At 45.0% G+C, this 23,297-nt stretch overlaps 1 protein-coding gene across 1 annotated transcript in view; it reads left to right on the forward strand.

The window, feature by feature from the left end:
* The window catches only part of LOC110520229 (voltage-gated delayed rectifier potassium channel KCNH8), a 63,997-nt gene that overhangs the window by 39,486 nt on the left and 1,214 nt on the right, over window positions 1–23,297 (forward strand). Inside the window, exons 9-13 of the mRNA XM_090229957.1 lie at window positions 46–295; window positions 14,908–15,122; window positions 21,331–21,587; window positions 22,999–23,099; window positions 23,197–23,249. Coding sequence (XP_090086083.1) covers window positions 46–295; window positions 14,908–15,122; window positions 21,331–21,587; window positions 22,999–23,099; window positions 23,197–23,249 — 876 coding nt within the window. The remainder of the gene's footprint in view (window positions 1–45; window positions 296–14,907; window positions 15,123–21,330; window positions 21,588–22,998; window positions 23,100–23,196; window positions 23,250–23,297) is intronic.

Below are 23,297 nucleotides of genomic sequence, written 5' to 3' on the forward strand. Positions count from 1 at the left end.
TCTCTCATCTTTTATTCTCTCTTTCTCATCCCTCATTCTCTCTAGTTGTTGAAGGACTTCCCAGATGAGTTGAGGGCGGACATCGCCATGCACCTGAATAAGGAGCTGCTGCAGCTGCCGCTGTTTGAGTCGGCCAGTAGGGGGTGTCTGCGCTCCCTGTCCCTCATCATCAAGACGTCGTTTTGCGCCCCGGGAGAGTTCCTCATCCGCCAGGGAGACGCTCTGCAGGCCATCTACTTTGTCTGCTCCGGGTCCATGGAGGTGCTGAAGGACAACACTGTGCTGGCTATACTAGGTAAGGAGACATAGGGCACACAGACTCACGCACGCAGGCACACATGTACACACGCACACACGCACACAGGCACACACACATTAGTGCATATACCTGATGACATACACATTCTAACAGACCTGCTTTTGTTTTCTAAACAATCACACAATACACATGCATTTGCAGTGAATTACACAGCCTGGTCTCATAGACTAGACATAGCATAGTAAACATATATCCGGGACACCCAGATTAGTATGATATGTTACGTTTGGTATTAGACTAAAGTAAGGTGGTTGGTCGGGGTAGATGGGTAGGCGTAAAACACAAATGTCTAGCAACCCAAAGGTTGCGTGTTTGAATCTCATCACAGACAACTTTAGCATTTTAGCTAATTACAAACTTTGCAAATACTCATGACTTTTTAGCTACTTTGGCAACTACTTAGCATGTTAGCTAATCCTTCCCCTAACCCTAAACTTACCCCTAACCCCTAGCCTAGCTAACGATAGCCACCTAGCTAACGTTAGTGTTAACCACCTAGCTAATGTTAGTCACAACAAATTGGAATGTCACACGTTTTCAAATTCGTAACATATTGTTCGAACTGTAAATCGTAACATATCATACAAAATGGATGATGGACATCCACAAATTCATGCATACCATACGAAATGTAACATATCACAATTGGTATGTCCCGGGTTTACATTTACTATGTTACGTGAACCCCTGAGTCCAGGTTGAAATACAGGGGAGCACTGGATTGGAAACCCCCTAACCCCAATCTATACCAGTTTAAATCTAGTTAACCTTCACAGCATCAAGCAGCTGGTGCATCATATAAGTAAATATCTAATATCTTATATGAGGCATATCTTATATGAGGCTGATCTGTATTGATGGGAACTAGGCTATATTATGACCAGAGAGATCACTCCAGATTCAAGTAGAAATGTGGCATTTTTGCAGGTCCCCAGGATGTCAGGAGAAGCTGTCAAAACCGTCCACTAGGGGCAAAAAAAAACAACTCAAAACAAGTGCCAGGAGCTGGAATTAAACCAGCAGTCTATGGAGTTGGAGCTCACTGCTTAGACCACTGAGCCATCCATCCACAATGAGTTAGCAAGGCCAGTCTTAATTAATGGCTAAACTTAACCTGGGGGTGTTTTTCTGTTTTAACCCTATCCCAAACCTTAATCCTTAACTTAACCAATCAGAATGAATGCCTGAACTGTTAACCAATCGGAATTATTGCCTGATCTTAACCCTAGAGTTATTCCTATTTTAACCCTATCCCAAACCCTAACCCTTAACTTAACCAATCAGGATGAAATTAAGTGAGTTACTAGGCAAAAATAGATGTTTGTCCAAGGACGTCAAGAAATGACGAGACTGTGATATCTTGTTGCAGATTATGACTTGTGTTGAAGAAGGGGTCTATTAGTATTACTGCAATGACATATTGAAATGTTGAAGTTGATTAGGGTAACTACGCTCAGAATTATGAATTATTGTCAGTTGGAAAAGTCATTCAAGGCCATGTAAAGAAACAACAAATGAATGTACAAGTACCCCCTCCCACACAGACAAACACACCCACACAGACAAACACACCCACACAGACAAACAGAGTTGACTGTGTGACAGACTGACAAAGGATCCTTTCTCAGTACACTACCGGTCAAAAGTTTTAGAGCACTCATTCAAGGGTTTTTCTTTATTTTTACTATTTTCTACATTGTACAATAATAGTGAAGACATCAACATTATGAAATAACACACATGTAGTAACAAAATAAGTGTTAAACAAATCATAGTATATTGTATATTTGAGATTCTTCAAATAGCCACCCTTGCCTTGATGACAGCTTTGCACACTCTTGGCATTCTCTCAATCAGCTTCATCTGGAAAGCTTTTCCAACAGTCTTGAAGGAGTTCCCACATATGCTGATCACTTGTTGGCTGCATTTTCTTCACTCTGTGGTCCAACTCACCCCAAACCATCTCAAATGGGTTGTGGTCAGGTGATTGTGGAGGCCAGGTCATCTGATGCAGCACTCCATCACTCTCCTTCTTGGTCAAATAGCCCTTACACAGCCTGGAGGTGTGCTCATTGTCCTGTTGAAAAACAAATGATAGTCCCACTAAGATCAAACCAGATGGGATGGCGTATCGCTGCAGAATGCTGTGGTAGCCATGCTGGTTAAGTATGCCTTGAATTCTAAATAAATCACAGATGGTGTCACCAGCAAAGCAGCCCCATGCCATAACACCTCCTCCTCCATGCTTCACGGTGGGAAATAAACATGTGGAGATCATCCATTCATCCACACGCAAGGACACGGCAGTTGGAACCAAAAATCTCCAATTTGGACTCCTGACCAGAACAGATTTCCACCGGTCTAATGGCCACTGCTCGTGTTTCTTTGGACCAAGCAGGTCTATTCTTCTTATTGGTGTCCTTTAGTAGTGGTTTCTTTGCAGAAATTCGACCATGAAGGCCTGATTCACACTGTCTCCTCTGAACAGTTGATGTTGAGATGTGTATGTTAGTTGAACTCTGTAAAGCATTTATTTGGGCTGCAATTTCTGAGACTGGTAACTCTAATGAACGTATCCTCTGCAGCAGAGGTAACTCTGGTTCTTCCTTTCCTGTGGTGGTCCTCATGAGAGCCAGTTTCATCATAGCGCTTGATGGTTTTTTGCGACTACACTTGAAGAAACTTTCAAAGTTCTTGAAGTATTCATATTAACTGACCTTCAAGTCTTAAAGTATGGATGGACTGTCATTTCTCTTTGCTTATTTGAGCTGTTCTTCTCATAATATGGACTTGGTATTTTACCAAATAGGGCTGTCTTCTGTATGCCCCTACTACCTTGTCAAAACACAACTGATTGGCTCAATCGCTGAAAGAAGGAAATAAATTCCACAAATTAACTTTTAAGAAGGCACACCCATTAAATGAAATGCATTCCAGGTGACTACCTCATGAAGCCGGTTGAGAGAATGCTACGAGTGTGCAAAGCTGTCATCAAGGCAAAGAGTGGCTATTTGAAGAAATTCAAATATAAAATATGTTTTGAATTGTTTCATTCTTTTATTGGTTACTACATATCTCGAAATGTGTTTATTTCATTGTTTTGATGTCTTCACTATTATTGAACAATGTACAAAATAATACAAATTTAAAAAAACTCTTGAATGAGTAGGTGTTCTAAAACTTTTGACCAGTAGTGTAGACTGGCCACAGTCAATAAATTTCACAGAGAGCTGACGTTCAATCAGACAGACCTGTAGACTGAGAGGAGACCTAGCTCATTGTTGTACTATCCTTGTGGGGACCGAAATTCTAAATCCTATTATCATTAACCCTTAATCCTAACCCTAACCCTTAACCCTTAACCCTTAACCCTTAACCCTTCCCACCCATTCCTTCTCACCCCTGCCATGTCTTTGGCTATGCCGGATTAAGTGGTATGACATGCTATTCTATAAAATAATTTATCCGTAATTAATATTACCTGATTGAGCTAATCATGTAAATGTAATTAACTAGAGAGTCAGGGCACCACAAAATAATATTTATAGAGCTATTATCTTCCGAATAAACTCTTAAAGATCTAGTAATATTTTACATCAATAGCAGTCAATATTAATCGTCACTTTAATTCAGTCTCATCTGAAAGTTGTAAATTCTTGATTATCTTCACAAACCCTTGATTAAGGGTATTTACTAAATACCTAACTAATCACACAGAATTACACATATACATAATTAATCATAACTTGATTACCAATTACGTCATAAAGGAAAACGTCCCTAGCGGGCGGAACAGATGACAGCTGGTTACACACAAGAAAAGGGGCTGGGTTTGAGTGAAAGAGCGGGAAGACTGAGGGACACAGGGAGAAGCTGTGCTATCGTAAATACAGTATCTTATGCATTCTAAATTACCACCCATTTGGAAAAGGAAAATGCAATAAATATTTACTCTGAGCTGCGCTTCGGTAGGTTGGTGGTAGATGGAAGGCCGTGTTGCCCAACCGAGTCCTTTGAAGAATGTCTCTGCTGGTAAATTGGATACGTTGTAGTAATGTTGTTGTGTGGTAGACGGATTACTCTGTCTGTTCCTTCCTAACCTGAGTTTGCAGCTGCTGTTGCTAACTCAACGGCTAGGAGGTATCACTTCTGTAATGAATAAGAGTTCAAAGTTCATACTATTCGCAACCAAAGCTCACGCTGATGTTGGCTTCGTTCTGTAGTTATTATCTGAACCATTCTGACATCGGACCATCGTCCTCACATCCTCGGAACAGGAGGTTATATTGTCGTCAAGGCTTTATATAGGAAGGGAGAGGAGGGCGTGTTTGAAAAGTTTTATAGCCCATGTCCCTTCACAGGGGCGGGCCACTGATTGAGCAGAGCCCTTATGAAAATCCAAATCTCACATTTTAAATTGAACAACAATTCCATGTGAATCTGATAACTCTGATGTGTAGAATTTCCACTGTAGAGTTTATCTCATCTTATCATTGATGAGAATGTCTCAGATGACAACCGAACTGACATCATATTCATTAAGTACCACCGCATATGTTCAATTGGTCGGATTACCAGAATATAGTTAATTCCCCCCCACCTTCTGATGTTCCCAGAATCTCTATGTTAACCAAGGGTTTTGCAAATGTAACATCAGTAGGGTAGAGAGAGGAAAAAAGGGAGGGGAAGAGGTATTTATGACTGTCATAAACCTACCCCCAGGCTAACGTCATGACACCCCGTCTTAGAGGGATACTGCTCCTACATAATTCTAGGGTCTATTGAACCATGTCCCCTCCCTCACAGCCCTCGTTCCATGGCCACACACATTAATTCAAATAGCCCTAATGCTGAAATGCTATGACAACTCCAGTGCCACTTCCTCTGTCTCTCGCTCTGTCTCTGTTTTCTTTTTCTCTCTCTCCTACTCTGTCTTGCTTTCCCTTTCTCTCCTTCTCTTTCTCTCTAAGTCCTCTCTTCTTTCCTCTGGATCCACATACCTGTTTAAAGTTATATTTGACGTGCCTCAACTAAATATACAGTAGTAATCATGAAACCCTTGTCAACATAAATATTCTTCTTCAGCGTATCACAATAGGCCCTGCGTTAAAGGACTAACCATTCCAGGCACGAAGACTCACACGTCAGTAGACACACACACTTTTCTAGCTCACGTCATCACCCACAAACACACACACTTCTGCTCCCTCCCGTGGACTAATGTATTGGCTCACACACACATGCCTATCATCATTACGAACATACAGTGTTTTAAACCAGTGATACATAAAAACATGAAACAACACACACAGCAAGCACATCTATTTACATATAAATGGAGGGGGAGCTGTGTCTTCCAAGTGTATTGTGTGATAACAGACCCCATAGTCATGTGTAATGATGAAGGTCAAGCCTCTAGCGGTTAGCATCAAAATGGCTGCTTAGTTTCCTCATTTAAAGGGGATGATGTCCCACATGCAGCACTTGACTATCATTCAAAGATGATATGTAAAGAGGGCGTTCTATGGCCTCAAGGTCGGTAGCATTGCTGGTTTTCAAGCCTTACCCTCTAATGAGGGACTGATTGAGTCTTTACTTCCAGGGAAAGAAGAAAAGCAGCAGCGTTGCTAACCTTGAGGCCCTGGTTTGAGTATCGCTGGTGTAGGGTTTCACCTTGATGCATGATCCCCCTTCACTTTTCACTCTGCTGCCGTCCTTTACAGACCCGAGTGTGCCAGGGACATGTGTTCAGCCTACTGCAGACTGCGTGTGATTGTACAGCGTATTGCTGCCTTAATAGAGATGTTATGTGGTTGTATAAGCAGTGGGTCACATCATGTGTGTGGTTCGATAGGTGTGTCTGTAGGAATAGGAGGGATAGGACGCACTTCTCTAAGGGGTGCGTGTGTTCGCGTGCATGTGTATGTTATTGTAATGTGTAAATAGTGCAGAGTAGTCAGCAGTACATCGAGCTGTCTATCAACATAGTGTGTCAGTCCTTCGTCTATCTGTCTGTCGCTGGAGCAGAGAGAGAGAGGGATTTACGCACAGTATCATCTCCTTAAATATGTCCCCAAAGCAACATATCAAATGATCTCTATTCATGTGGAAGGTCAAGTCAATACTTTGTGACTGTCTATAGGATGTGTTCTTTCATTCATTCCCTTTTTCTTGTTCAGTATATTCTCTGGTGTCTGTGTCTTTCTTGATTCTAACAGCACATCTCTAGCCTTTGTTTCTCTCCTTCCCTCGTGGGGGGGGGATAAGCAAGCAGCTCCTGTGTCTACTGACGTGTGAGTCTTCGTGCCTGGAATGGTTAGTCCTGTAGCACAGGGGCTATAGTGATGCGCTTTATGGTTACTACTGTATATTTAGTTGAAGCGCGTTGAATATAACTTTAATCAGGTATGGGGAGAGGGAGATAGACATAGAGAGAAAGAAAGGGAGACAGAGAGAGAGAGAGAGAGAGGGCGAGAGGAGAGAGGAAGTGGCACTGGAGTTGTCATAGCATTTCAGCATTAGGGCTATTTGGATTCATGTGTGTCCATGGAACGAGGGTTGTGAGGGAGGGGACATGGTTCAATAGACCCTAGAATTATGTAGGAGCAGTGTCCCTCTTAGACACGGTGAGAAGGCATGGGTGGAAATGCTTCAGATAGTCTAATTATGCACCTTTGTCCTACTGCTACTGGAAAATCAACAACAACAAAACCCTCTTCCAACATTTGATCTCTATTTGTTTTCAATGGGATTACACTGAGAATAATATAGTGAAGAATAGTACTTTGGAAATTCGCTGTACTTCCTCTGTAGATTTTCTTTGTGACTTCTTTCTCCATCCTCCTCCTCGCTCCTGTTTCAAGCATCACTCTCTTCCTTAGTCTTGCTCTCCTTCTATCTCTGTGTGTTGGTGTCTTATAAAGTATTCATTATTTCTGTCTCCTCTCACACGCATAGAGAGAGAGAGAGAGGAGAGAGAGTGAGAGAGAGAGAGAGAGATCATGCTCCAGTGGGTCTAGTCCTGTCTGTCTGCCCCCGGGGACTATGGAAGGGGACAGATAGGTGTTAGCGCTGAGCAGCCACCGACTGACTGGGTCCTCCTGGGGGATTTGTAGCTGGAGGTTGACTGAGTTCTTTCTAACGTCACTAAGGCAGAATAGAAAGGTGCCATCAGATAAACAGATGGAGGGATGGATATTGCATGGATATCAAATGTATCAATACTTTTTCAAATATACTGCCTTAGCCCAGTCACCACCATCCTGTGACTGTCAAATCCCTCTGTATGACTCAATGGCTTTTTGAGAAGGCTGTCGTGTCGGTTTGGCCAGACGAGAAAGAGAATATCCAGGTGATAGCTATGATCCCTTAGTGATGCCACTTGTTATATCCACTTCAATCAGTGTAGATGAAGGGAAGGAGGCAGGTTAAATAAGGATTTGTAAGCCTTTTAAGCCCTGAGACAACAGTTTCCTGTGTCTATCAAGAATGGTCCACCACCCAAAGGACATCCAACCAACTTGACACAAGTATGGGAAGCATTGGAATCAACATGGGCCAGCATCCCTGTGGAACGCTTTTGACACCTTGTAATCCAAATTTAGGCTGTTCTGAGGGCAAAAGGGGGGGGGGGGGGCAACTCAATATTAGGAAGGTGTTTGTAATGTTTGGTATACTCAGTGTGTGTGTGTGTGTGTGTGTGTGTGTGTGTGTGTGTGTGTGTGTGTGTGTGCACATTACAGTTTTTTTCAATTGTTAAAGTGCATTGGTCAAAACTGAAGTCACATTGTCAAAACTCTTCACACAGTCAGCGAAATAGAAGTCTATGTGGACCAAACTGTGAATAATTTGTCATTGCTTTCACACAAAATGCATTCAATGACCACATTCTCCGAAATCCATGATCTATTTTCTCATTCATACTCCACCACCTGCAAAACTATATATTTGCAGCATATGTTTTCAAATGCTAACACACTGTTTCCAAAACTGTTAAAAACACATTCAAAACAGAGTGATGGCAAATGTTGTGCATTTCTGCAGTAACCAGATTGAAACATAGAAAATCTCAGCAGAATATTTCATCATTCCAAACACAGCTGATTGTAATTTCAGCTGAAAGCCTACCCAAGTGTCCTGTTCTTAGTCTTATTACCAAATACACAAAAGAGGACGGCTTCGGAATGATTTAGTTTGGAAACATGAATCAAGGAAGACAGGTTGGTGGGGAAAGAAGAGTGGCAGGGAGAGGGAGACAGGTTGGTGGGGAAAGAGGAGTGGCAGGGAGAGGGAGACAGGTTGGTGGGGATAGAAGAGTGGCAGGTGGAGGGAGACAGGTTGGTGGGGAAAGAAGAGTGGCAGGGAGAGGGAGACAGGTTGGTGGGGAAAGAAGAGTGGCAGGAGGAGGGAGACAGGTTGGTGGGGAAAGAAGAGTGGCAGGGAGAGGGAGACAGGTTGGTGGGGAAAGAAGAGCGGCAGGGAGAAGGAGACAGGTTGGTGGGGAAAGAAGAGTGGCAGGGAGAGGGAGACAGGTTGGTGGGGAAAGAAGAGTGGCAGGGAGAGGGAGACAGGTTGGTGGGGAAAGGAGAGTGGCAGGGAGAGGGAGACAGGTTGGTGGGGAAAGAAGAGTGGCAGGGAGAGGGAGACAGGTTGGTGGGGAAAGAAGAGTGGCAGGGAGAGGGAGACAGGTTGGTGGGGAAAGAAGAGTGGCAGGGAGAGGGAGACAGGTTGGTGGGGATAGAAGAGTGGCAGGGGGAGGGAGACAGGTTGGTGGGGAAAGAGGAGTGGCAGGGAGAGGGAGACAGGTTGGTGGGGATAGAAGAGTGGCAGGGGGAGGGAGACAGGTTGGTGGGGAAAGAGGAGTGGCAGGGAGAGGGAGACAGGTTGGTGGGGAAAGAAGAGTGGCAGGGAGAGGGAGACAGGTTGGTGGGGAAAGAAGAGTGGCAGGGAGAGGGAGACAGGTTGGTGGGGAAAGAAGAGTGGCAGGGAGAGGGAGACAGGTTGGTGGGGAAAGAAGAGTGGCAGGGAGACAGGTTGGTGGGGAAAGACGAGAGCCAGGGAGAGGGAGACAGGTTGGTGGGGAAAGAGGAGTGGCAGGGAGAGGGAGACAGGTTGGTGGGGAAAGAAGAGTGGCAGGGAGAGGGAGACAGGTTGGTGGAGAAAGATGAGAGCCAGGGAGAGGGAGACAGGTTGGTGGGGAAAGACGAGAGCCAGGGAGAGGGAGACTGCGTGGAGGACAAAGGAGAGGAAGACCAAGAGTGGTGGTCTCTGACGAGATAAGGGCCACAATTATTGACCATTTTGTAAACAATGGTCGCTCTCTGAGAGTGGCCGGTTTAAGGGTGCAACCAAATCTGCAGCTTTCAACAGTTGCATTAACAGTACGAATTTTCTGGAAAAACAACAGGTGAGATGTGTGTCCTTCAATGATAATTGAACTACATATTACAGTACAATACAGTATGTTCACATTTTTACATGTACTGACATTTTGAAATATATTGACTGTTTTGTGTTTTTCAGTAGGATCCAAAGGTTGCCTCCCACAGGACGGAGAGGCAGAATATTATCAGATGCGCAGGAAATTGCCATTGTTGACATGGTAATTGGCAACAATGTAATAAAACTGCGGGCAATTTGGGACAGAGTGCTGGCAGACAATATTACTTTTGGGAATGTGAAAACGGTCAGCACAACGACAATGTCCAGAGTCCTAGAGAAACATTAAATTAGGAGGAAGCAGCTGCACACTGTACCCTTCAAGAGAAACGGTAAACGTGTGAGAGAACTCTGGTATCAATATGTCCAGGTAAGATGTCTGTTCAATAACCCAACAGGGTACATACACAGCTATGCATAATGTAAAGTACTGTAAAACTGTGGATTTACTGTATTCTATAGAGTAATGGAGATGGAAGCCAGGCAAACTGCACATACATTCATCTATATGGATGAAGCTGGATTCGACCTGGATGTCCCAGTCCTGAGGAGCTGACATCATAATGTGTGCAGCACTGTCCAATGATGGTGTGCTGTTACACAAACCACTCATTGGCCCCTACAATACAGAGGCTCATTTATTGACTGATTATAGACTGGTTTGCTGAACATCCCAGGATGTCAGTACTATTCCTGCCTCCATACTCCCGCTTCCTAAACCCCATAGAGGAGTTTTTCTCTGCATGGAGGTGGAAGGTTTATGACCACCATCCACATGACCACATGTCCTTAATGGATGCCGTGAATGCGGGGTGTGGAGACACTTCTCCTGAAGACTGCCAAGTGTGGAGACACTTCTCCTGAAGACTGCCAGGGTGTGGAGACACTTCTCCTGAAGACTGCCAGGGTGTGGAGACACTGCTCCTGAAGACTGCCAGGGTGTGGAGACACTTCTCCTGAAGACTGGCAGGGTGTGGAGACACTTCTCCTGAAGACTGGCAGGGTGTGGAGACACTTCTCCTGAAGACTGCTAGGGTGTGGAGACACTGCTCCTGAAGACTGCCAGGGTGTGGAGACACTTCTCCTGAAGACTGGCAGGGTGTGGAGACACTTCTCCTGAAGACTGGCAGGGTGTGGAGACACTTCTCCTGAAGACTGCTAGGGTGTGGAGACACTGCTCCTGAAGACTGCCAGGGTGTGCCAGACTGCCAGAACTAGAACCCTCACAGTACTGTACAGTATGAGTGATTATATTATACATGTTGATGAGAACTAGAACCCTCACAGTACTGTACAGTATGAGTGATTATATTATACATGTTGATGAGAACTAGAACCCTCACAGTACTGTACAGTATGAGTGATTATACTATACATGTTGATGAGAACTAGAACCCTCACAGTACTGTACAGTATGAGTGATTATACTATACATGTTGATGAGAACTAGAACCCTCACAGTACTGTACAGTATGAGTGTTATATTATACATGTTGATGAGAACTAGAACCCTCACAGTACTGTACAGTATGAGTGATTATACTATACATGTTGATGAGAACTAGAACCCTCACAGTACTGTACAGTATGAGTGATTATACTATACATGTTGATGAGAACTAGAACCCTCACAGTACTGTACAGTATGAGTGATTATACTATACATGTTGATGAGAACTAGAACCCTCACAGTACTGTACAGTATGAGTGATTATACTATACATGTTGATGAGAACTAGAACCCTCACAGTACTGTACAGTATGAGTGATTATACTATACATGTTGATGAGAACTAGAACCCTCACAGTACTGTACAGTATGAGTGATTATATTATACATGTTGATGAGAACTAGAACCCTCACAGTACTGTACAGTATGAGTGATTATATTATACATGTTGATGAGAACTAGAACCCTCACAGTACTGTACAGTATGAGTGATTATATTATACATGTTGATGAGAACTAGAACCCTCACAGTACTGTACAGTATGAGTGATTATACTATACATGTTGATGAGAACTAGAACCCTCACAGTACTGTACAGTATGAGTGATTATATTATACATGTTGATGAGAACTAGAACCCTCACAGTACTGTACAGTATGAGTGATTATACTATACATGTTGATGAGAACTAGAACCCTCACAGTACTGTACAGTATGAGTGATTATACTATACATGTTGATGAGAACTAGAACCCTCACAGTACTGTACAGTATGAGTGATTATACTATACATGTTGATGAGAACTAGAACCCTCACAGTACTGTACAGTATGAGTGATTATACTATACATGTTGATGAGAACTAGAACCCTCACAGTACTGTACAGTATGAGTGATTATACTATAATGTAGTCTTTTTTGTAATTATATTTGCAGCCCTGAAATTTCAGGAATTTGTTTTTTGTTTCAACTTTTTATTTTTCACAAGTACATTTCTACATGCAAAGATATAGAAAAAATGCTATTGAAGCAAATAGCTGCATTTCTGATTCATTCTTGTTACATATACTTTAGTACAGTCAATAAAGTGAAAATGTGTTCTTATTCTATGAAATACTGATTTATGTGACAAATCATTCAAACTTCAAAGACAAGTTCATAATTTATGTAGTGCTCCCTGTTCCTGTTTATTAGGTCAGTGTGTTATGAGTGACTATGTATCATCTGACCTTTTGAGACCCTGATCTATTGGTCACGTGTGTCATAGATCCACATGTCAGGGTCTCAAAAGGTCAGATAATACTGGATTGATGACTGGTTAGAGTTATGGTGTTCTTAATGTTTGGTATACTCTGTGTGTGTGTGAGGGTATTAATCTGCCAAGCTCCCAGCCTATATCTCTAATCATGGCACACACATCAATGAGAAGGCAGGCAGGTGAGCCACATCACAGCTCAGATTATTAATGGATGGATATGAAAGGATTGAAACACTTGGATTATTAATCCAGAGCTGTAAAAACCAAGCAGGGAGCAGTGGAGCACGCCCATAGAGTACATCTAGCCAGGTCTACCTTCAAACACAGAGGTGCCTGGGAGTCAGCGGGAGACAAAGGGTTAACACAGGGGACTGAGGGGGGAGGGGGTTGCCTTGGAAGGAGTCTGAACATATTGACACACACAGTCATGGTTCGATGTAGGCCATGCACATGGACTAGAGTCAAGGACGGAGGCTAAGCATACCGGATGAATACACCCATGATTGAACATACATTCACACTCAACACTGGATGCATACATGTACACAATCTATAAGTGTTCCTATACATGCAGTTTTTCATCTCAATACTCATAAATATCAAATCTGTATAGCCCACAAAAAAAGAAAAAGATGAGGGTGAGCGGGGGCATGCATGAAGTAGGAGGCTGGCTGTATGTTATCGTCCACACACACACACACACACGCACGCACCCGCGCGCGCGCGCACACACACACACACAAAGTGAAGGGGAGAGACGGGGAAATATTCTTAATGAAAAACGGTTAAAATGATGCTTCACTTCTTCAAATGTCATGTTGAACTAAGAATTTTTATAAAGTGGTTCCTTGAAACCTTGATTTTCTAGTCCTGTAGATGTCTATCATATGTGATTTGAATTATGGTGAAGAAAGGAGGAGGAAAAGGAGAAGGTAGAGGAGGAGGTAGAGGAGAAGGAGGAGGTAGTGGAGGAGGTAGAGGAGGAGGAGGAGGTAGAGGAGGAGGAGGAGGTAGAGGAGGAGGAGGAGGTAGAGGAGAAGGAGAAGGTAGAGGAGGAGGTAGAGGAGAAGGAGGAGGTAGAGGAGAAGGAGAAGGTAGAGGAGGAGGTAGAGGAGAAGGAGGAGGTAGAGAAGGAGGAGGTAGAGGAGAAGGAGGAGGTAGAGGAGGAGGTAGAGGAGAAGGAGGAGGTAGAGGAGAAGGAGGAGGTAGAGGAGAAGGAGGAGGTAGAGGAGAAGGAGGAGGTAGAGGAGGAGCTGAAGGAGAAGGAGGAGGTAGAGGAGAAGGAGGAGGTAGAAGATAAGGAGGAGGTAGAGGAGAAGGAGAACCAAGGGGAGGGAGGGGCTGCATACAGAGTGAGAGTGCAAATAAAGAACACGAGAGGGATTGTAAATACAACCCATTTATGTTTATTTATTTTCCCTTTTGTACTTTAACTATTTGCACATAATATGACATTTGAAATGTGTTTATTCTTTTGGAACTTTTGTGAGTGTAATGTTTACTGTTAATTTCTTATTGTTTATTTCACTTTTGTTTATTCTGTATTTCACTTGCTTTGCAATGTAAACATATGTTTCCCATGCCAATAACACCCTTAAATTGAAATTGAGTGAGAGAGAGAGAGAGAGAGAGAGAGAGAGAGAGAGAGAATGGTAGAGTCTGCTAGGTGACCCCATTACTCATTCTATTCCAGCCCCCTGGAGCCCCTACCCCTCCTCACTGCTGTAAGTGTCTCTCTCTTGCTCTCTTTCTCTCTCTCAATACAATTTGAATTGAAGGGTTTTATTGGCATGGGAAACATATATTCACATTGCCAAAGCAAGTATATAATAAACAAAAGTTCTAAAAGATCATCTGAGGGAGGCGCTGTAGAGGCTTCCTTTGTGCTGTTGTGCTGCAGTCTGCTTCGTCCATCACCCAACCACATTACCTCGAACACACACACAGACACACACACACGGACACACAGACACACACACACACACACACACACACATACACACGGACACACGGACACACACACACGGACACACACACACACACACATACACACGGACACACAGACACACACACACGGACACACACACGTACATTCTCATACTTTATTTAGTGCAATGAAACAAAGAGCACCCAATTACATACCGGTATGCTTAATGACTACTCCTATTAATAGTCATCATCCATACTGTATACATGACCTCAATATACTGTAATAATTCAACTGGGCTTTTTACTGACTGCATCACACATACACACACAAATTACACTCATACACACCGTGTCCACTGCCGACCCTTTCAAGTGCCTTTTATGACATGAGACACAAATAGCCTTATAGAAAATATGTCTTTCTGATGTTGGAATAATTGGAAAAGCTCGGTCAAAAGCACAGACTGCATGTGACGTTATGTGTGTGTGTGTTTTCCTCCATACCCTCAGGGAAAGGGGACTTGATCGGCAGTGATTCTCTGACCAAGGAGCAGGTGATTAAGACCAATGCCAACGTGAAGGCCCTGACCTACTGTGACCTGCAGTACATCAGTCTGAAGGGGCTGAGGGAGGTGCTGAGGCTATACCCAGAGTATGCTCAGAAGTTCATCTCCGAGATACAACACGACCTCACATACAATCTCAGAGAGGGCCACGGAGCTGACGTGAGTAAAACCACAACACGTGCAGGCATACACTACTAAACATGCAGTAAAAACATGCACACGCACAATATCACACACAGACACACACACGCACACTAGTACATTGTTAGACGTACAGCCTGCAGCTGTACCCGGTTTGTTTGATCAACAGAGAACATTGAGTGAGGAGGGATGTGTGTGTGTGTGTCTGTCTCTCTGTGTGACCGTGGTGAGACTAGTAACACAATGGAGTCCCTCTCTTCTCTCTGTGTTATCTGCTAATGCTGCATTATAAAACTCTGAGGGACTTGCCTGAGGGGACATTCACCTTCAGAGGCCACATCATGCATTGTATGCATAATCACTACTCCACCTCCCCTCTCCCTCCTCAAAATACACAAACACACACACCACTCCCTACGCACACATCTGGCTGGCCGTGTGCAGCGGAGTCAAACTCAACGAGACAGGAATAGCAGCGTTCAGCGGTTTGGAGTGTGTGCCGGAGCTAAGAATAGCGCGGGGGATGTCAGTGGCTCTCGCTGACAGGCTGTGTCCCCTGCAGGTCCTGCTAAGATTGGATCCTGCAGGATAAAAATAGCCCAGGCAGTGGAGGAGAGAGGGAGGAGGAGGGAGGATAAGGAGGGAGGGCTCAGCGCTCTTTCTTCTTTTTTTTCTCCTGTTCCCAACCACTTCCTTCAAACACACGCAAGAGGTCTGTCTCCACCTTTCACAGAATAGCATGTCTATTTGTAACTCCCACTTTCTAATCTTAGCTTACAGCCCCAAAGGCTGCGTTTGTGTGTCTGTGTGTGTGTGTGTGTCTGTGTGTGTCTGTCGTGCGCATGAGCATGTATGCATGCGTGTTTGTGTCTGTTTGTCTCATATAGCATCCAAAGAGCTTATTCCTTATCGGCCAACATTGTGATGGCATCGCCGGGGTCTAAGGTGGGTTCTGCTATTCCTGTCATTTGTGGGGGGCAATTTAGAGGAGCCCCTTGTGGGGCTAGGGTTGGGCAGAGGGCTCCGGCTTGAAATGGACAGCAGCCATCAACCATTATTATGGGAAGCTCAATGGTTAGATTGGTGAAAGTCCGAAATTCCCGTACACTTTGTTTTCCTGAAGCTATTGGATTTATCAGAAGTCATGCCCATCACGAAACAGATTCCTGCCCGGAAAATGTATTGTCTTAGCAACAACTCAGGTTATCTTGACAGAGGGGTGTTACATCTGAATTTCTTGAGATTCAAAAAGGTGTTCCTCAGGGTTTGATTTTCGGTCCATTATTGTTCACCTTGTATATTAATGACATAGGAAACACTGTTAGTACTTGTAGAATTCCTCTTTATGCAGATGGCACAGTTTTGTATTCCTGTGCCACCTCGGTGCAGCAGGCCATTCGTGGACTTCAGCATGACTTTGATTCAATTCAGAAATCACTTACGGATCTTAAATGAGTGTTAAATATAAGTAAAACCATGTCCCGAAATGTTGACCGTGAGGACCTGCGTATTTACGCTACAAATGGAGCCCAAATTGAGCTTGTTTCTCAATATAAGTACCTGGGTGTCTGGATTGATTACAAGTTGTCCTTCGTAATGCATATTGAAAATATGACTAAGAAGCTAAGATCCAAAATTGTTTTTTTTATATTGAAATAAATCAAGCCTCAGTATTGAAAATAGGAGAAAGATTGTTCAAACAACGCTTCTCCCTGTATTGGATTTTGGTGATATTGTTTACATGCATGCGACAACCTCTGTTTTGAAAACCATGGACGCAGTCTACCAGTCTGCAATATTTCATCACAGGGGACAATTTTAGGACTCATCATTGTAGTCTGTATAAAATGTGGGATGGACCTCTCTGTCTGTAAGAAGAGGGCTGCATTTTCTTTGATTTAGTTTCAAAGAAATCTTACAGAAACTCCCTTCATATATAACTTCATTAGTTAAGTTAAGAATCATAAGTTAACAAACCAGTTCTCAGGAATGGATAACACTAGAGATCCCTTGAGTCTTTAGTTGTTTTGCCCCTAATTTGTGAAACAATATGCAGAGTTGACTGCAGTTACATGTGCTGGTGCCACTCAGGAAGTTTAAATTATTGATTGAGGACCTCCATGTAGTTGAATGTGATTTATTTTATTAAGTATGTTGATTTTGTTATTGTGTGCTGAGAGAGAGAGAGAGAGAGAGAGAGAGAGAGAGAGAGAGTGTGTGTGTGTGTGTGTGTGTGTGTGCTGGAGGGAGGAGTGTTTGGGAACTTTGTGAAAGCAGCAATGAATGTATTCCGTCCCCACTGTCTCTGCTGATTCACTTACTTCTGACTGAAAGACTGAGACTCATGAGCCAGGCGCTGGAGGGAACACAATGTACTGGGTACACCAGTCAGTTCTGTGCACACTGTAGTGTACGCATAGACACACTGACAGACACATGCAGTAAACACACACACACACACACGTTCAAACCACAGGAGGCTGCTGAGGGGAGGACGGCTCATAATAATGTCCGGAATGGAGCAAATGGAATGGCATCAAACACAAGGTTTCTGCTCCAGCCGTTACCATGAACCCATCCTCTCCAATTAAGGTGCCACCAACCTCCTTGATACCAACTCCGTGGCCTTGTGGTTAGTGTCCACCCTGAGATTGGAAGGTTGTGAGTTCAATCCCTGGCTGAGTCATACCAAAGATTGTAAAAATGGGACCTGATGCATCTCTGCTTGGCACTCAGTATGAACGGGATTGGGGGTAAGTCCCTGCGACAGACTAGCGTCCTGTCCAGGGGGTGTACTGGTACATCAAGCTGCCTCACGCAACATAAATAGGAGACAGACTAGAGTCCTGTCCAGGGGGTGTACTGGTACATCAAGCAGTCTCACTACAGAAACAGGAGGCAGACTAGTGTCCTGTCCAGGGGGTGTACTGGTACATCAAGCTGCCTCACGCAACAGAAACAGGAGACAGACTAGTGTCCTGTCCAGGGGGTGTACTGGTACATCAAGCTGCCTCACGCAACAGAAACAGGAGACAGACTAGTGTCCTGTCCAGGGGGTGTACTGGTACATCAAGCTGTCTCACTACAGAAACAGGAGACAGACTAGTGTCCTGTCCAGGGGGTGTACTGGTACATCAAGCTGTCTCACTACAGAAACAGGAGACAGACTAGTGTCCTGTCCAGGGGGTGTACTGGTACGTCAAGCTGCCTCATGCTACAGAAACAGGAGACAGACTAGTGTCCTGTCCAGGGGGTGTACTGGTACATCAAGCTGCCTCATGCTACAGAAACAGGAGACAGACTAGTGTCCTGTCCAGGAGGTGTACTGGTACATCAAGCTGCCTCACGCAACAGAAACAGGAGACAGACTAGTGTCCTGTCCAAGGGGTGTACTGGTACATTAAGCTGCTTCACACAACAGAAACAGGAGACAGACTAGTGTCCTGTCCAGGGGGTGTACTGGTACATCAAACTGTCTCACTACAGAAACAGGAGACAGACTAGTGTCCTGTCCAGGGGGTGTACTGGTACGTCAAGCTGCCTCATGCTACAGAAACAGGAGACAGACTAGTGTCCTGTCCAGGGGGTGTACTGGTACATCAAGCTGTCTCACTACAGAAACAGGAGACAGACTAGTGTCCTGTCCAGGGGGTGTACTGGTACATCAAGCTGCCTCATGCTACAGAAACAGGAGACAGACTAGTGTCCTGTCCAGGGGGTGTACTGGTACATCAAGCTGTCTCACTACAGAAACAGGAGACAGACTAGTGTCCTGTCCAGGGGGTGTACTGGTACATCAAGCTGCCTCATGCTACAGAAACAGGAGACAGACTAGTGTCCTGTCCAGGGGGTGTACTGGTACATCAAGCTGCCTCATGCTACAGAAACAGGAGACAGACTAGTGTCCTGTCCAGGGGGTGTACTGGTACATCAAGCTGCCTCATGCTACAGAAACAGGAGACAGACTAGTGTCCTGTCCAGGGGGTGTACTGGTACATCAAGCTGTCTCACTACAGAAACAGGAGACAAACTAGTGTCCTGTCCAGGGGGTGTACTGGTACATCAAGCTGCCTCATCCTACAGAAACAGGAGATAGACTAGTGTCCTGTCCAGGGGGTGTACTGGTACATCAAGCTGCCTCACCCTACCGAAACAGGAGACAGACTAGTGTCCTGTCCAGGGGGTGTACTGGTACATCAAGCTGCCTCATGCTACAGAAACAGGAGATAGACTAGTGTCCTGTCCAGGGTGTGTACTGGTACATCAAGCTGCCTCATGCTACAGAAACAGGAGACAGACTAGTGTCCTGTCCAGGGGGTGTACTGGTACATCAAGCTGCCTCATGCTACAGAAACAGGAGACAGACTAGTGTCCTGTCCAGGGGGTGTACTGGTACATCAAGCTGCCTCATGCTACAGAAACAGGCTCGCTTCCGCTACTTACATACAACCTACTGGGGTTCACACACACGAGCATGCTCTTGCTTTCATGTGCACACACACACACACACACACACACACACACACACACACACACACACACACACACACACACACACACACACACACACACACACACACACACACACACACACACACACACACAAACGTTTAACAAACGTGCACACATGCTCACAGTCTAGATAGGCTGCAGATAAATACTCATTCTTAAACATTCTGACTAAACACACACTTACACGCTTGCTTGCATTCCAGCATGCTTGTGGCCATGGAAGTCTGCACACACCATGCATACATTAAACACATCATGTGAATGTGAAGGAACACAGGCACGTGAACACACCCACCCCCGCACAGTAAAGCAGCCCCTTCTTGCCTTTGGGGCTGTGAGCTAAGATTAGAAAGTGGGAGTTAAAAATAGACTCTCTACTGTGAAGGGCAAACTGATATGAGGGGAGTGGGGGATGACAGTAGAAGACAGGACAGAGAGAGGGGGAGGAAGGAACGAATGTCTTTGATCAAGGTGAAAGAAGGGAAGAAAAGAGAAAGAGTGGGGCGTTGGCGGAGTATGGTGGAATATCGCACCCATTCATTAGCTCATTTACTGACTAGGCCTGGATTCAGGTACAAGCTCTCTGTTTAGATAGTGGATGAGATCTGCATACACACACACCCACCACCCCACCTGGCAACACCTGGCATCACCTGGCATCTGTAAGGGCAGAACAAATAGAACACACCTCCTCCTTCATCTCCATCCATCTCTCTCTCTCTCTGTCTCAGCCATGTACACCAACATGCCACCTTTCCAATCCATTAGTAATGTGCTGTAGCAGGTGGTGTTTGTTGTCTAAGACTAGTGGATTTAGCCTGTCCTTACAACATTACGCCTTCTCGTGTAATCTCACAGCCCGCTAATTGCTGCTTTGTTTGGCTGCACGGGTTATGCAAGTCATTAGTGTGCCTCTGAGGACATTGTTGAATTATTAATTTGGGGTTGGCGAGGGGTGGGCTGGGTGAGAGGGGGCATGGAGGGACAAAGGTGTTTGAGGAATGGATCTATCATACACAAACTCAGAGAGAGAGAGAGAGAAAGAGAGAAGCTGGGAGTAGAGTTGTACAAGTCTGCCCCCCATTGGTACTCTGTTGCTACTGCACCCACTGTACTGGCTGGTCTTCTTGTGGAATGGATCACTCTCCTCTCCTTCCACTAGCCTGGTCAGAAAACAGTAACAATAATACCATTTCATATTTTGCAGATTTGAAGGAAGTGGATGTAATACAGGTAACTGCCAAAATAAAGGAAACACCAACATAAAGTGTCTTAATTAATAGGGTGTTGGGCCACCACGAGCCAGAACAGCTTCAATGCACCTTGACATAGATTCTATATGTCTGGAACTCTAATGGAGGGATGTGACACCATTCTTCCACGAGAAATTCCATCATTTGAAGTTTTCTTGATGGTGGTGGAAAACGCTGTCTCAGGAGCTGCTTCAGAATCTCAATAGGGTTGAGACCTGGTTACTGAGAAGGTCATGGCATATGGTTTACATAATTTTCTCATCAAACCATTCAGTCACCACTCGTGCCCTGTGGATGGAGGCATTGTCATTCTCTGGGGGCAAAATAATGGCCTGCCCAGCATTTTTATACATGACCCTAAGCATGATGGGATGTTAAGTTACCTGTACCCATCTGTATAAAATTCCCTATTATCAGATTGCCATTCTCATCTCTCTCTCTATCTCTCTCTCTCTCTCTAGGTTGACTGGGAGAGTAACGGAGGCCTGGTGAAGAAGCTTTCTTCCATTAAGGAGGATGAGGAGGGTGATGAAGAACAGAGCTCTGTATCGTGTGCCCCCCGTTCCCCTTTACGTCTCACCAGGGTTCTTAACTCGCCCCTGCGCTCCCCCCTGCTGCCCCCTCGGCCCTTCCGCCCCCCCTCAGAACACACCCGCCCCGCCACCCTGCAGATACCTGTGGTCAGCTTCAGCAGCGCACCGCCGGAGCTTAGTCCCAGGTAGGAGAAACACACACAGACTCACTCCCATACACACACAAATCATACACCACAGTTTGTATATAGTTTTAACAAGCTGGTTTAAACTCAGGCAGAGGTTTGAATTGCTGTAATACAGTAGACTTGTCTATTTCATGGTGGCTGGTAGAGGAACTGGAACTGAACACAATTAACACTTGAGCGTTGATCCTCCAGTGCCTGTCTGGCTGCCATGGCAACTAACTGACGGTGCTATTGGGTCCCAGCGGAGGGAGTGTGGATTTCCCTCCACACCAGGCAGCAGGCTCAGTATGCAACAAGATCTCAGAAAATGTTGAAATTGACTTCAGAATCCAATGTTTGTCCATGAGACTAGCGGGTTCAATCCCAGTGCTACGCAAGCGTTTTTTGGTTTAAGCTTATCCCAAATCTTAACCCTTACCTTAACCAGAGCCTACTTGATGGGAATAGCGCTCACCGTTGCCCCTAGTGACCGGTATTGAAGGCGATTCCCGACCCCGACGGACATCGAATATTACTTTGGATCTTGAGTGACCTGGCTGCAGAGAGAGAGTGAGAGTGAGAGAGTGAGAGAGTGAGTGAGTGAGTGAGTGAGTGAGTGAGTGAGTGAGTGAGTGAGTGAGTGAGTGAGTGAGTGAGTGAGTGAGTGTGTGTGTGTGAGTGTGTGTGTGTGTGTGTGTGTGTGTTCAGCACACTGCATAGCCCGCCTGCCAGCCCTGCTTGAGAAGCCCACACCTGACATGTACTCAGTGGGGTGGCAGCTGTGTTGCTGTTTGAACATAACATCTGGAGACAGAGGGAGAGAGAAGAGACCTACAGTAGAGTAGAGGGGGAGAGACAGAGGGAGAGAGAAGAGACCTACAGTAGAGTAGAGGGGGAGAGACAGAGGGAGAGAGAAGAGACCTACAGTAGAGTAGAGGGGGAGAGACAGAGGGAGAGAGAAGATACCTACAGTAGAGTAGAGGGGGAGAGACAGAGGGAAAGAGAAGAGACCTACAGTAGAGTAGAGGGGGAGAGACAGAGGGAAAGAAAAGAGACCTACAGTAGAGTAGAGGGGGAGAGACAGAGGGAGAGAGAAGAGACCTACAGTAGAGTAGAGGGGGAGAGACAGAGGGAGAGAGAAGAGACGTACAGTAGAGTAGAGGGGGAGAGACAGAGGGAGAGAGAAGAGACCTACAGTAGAGTAAAGGGGGAGAGCCAGAGGGAGAGAGAAGAGACCTACAGTAGAGTAGAGGGGGAGAGAGAAGAGACCTACAGTAGAGTAGAGGGGGAGAAGGAATGAGGAAGGCAGGGCTGAACATAGGCTTAAATCCTCCACTCCTCTCTGACAACTGTTTTCCCCCTCTTTCATTATCTCGATCCTCACTCTCTCTTGCTCTGTCTCTCCCCCTCTCGCTTTCTCTCACTCTAGGTTTGTGGATGGTATTGAGACAGAGAGAAATGTGAACTCAACCCAAAAGTTTGAGTTTAGCTCCAGTCTTCTACACAGTGGTCCACCATCCCCAGGACTAGGTAATACAATCTCCTCTCCATCAGTCTGTTGCTGCTCTCTCTCCAACATGTACTTACCTCTCCGTCTGTGTGCGTGTGTGTGTGTGTGCTCGTGTAGGGATCCAGGAGCAGTCAGAAATCAAACAGAGTGTCTCTAAGCTGAGTGACGAGGTGAGTGGTTCTAGCTGGTCAACAATCATCACTGTTTTCAGGGTGATC

Source organism: Oncorhynchus mykiss, chromosome 3 (assembly GCF_057628025.1).
Source record: "Oncorhynchus mykiss isolate SJ-2025 chromosome 3, ASM5762802v1, whole genome shotgun sequence".
In the NCBI taxonomy this organism is placed as follows: Eukaryota; Metazoa; Chordata; class Actinopteri; order Salmoniformes; family Salmonidae; genus Oncorhynchus; species Oncorhynchus mykiss.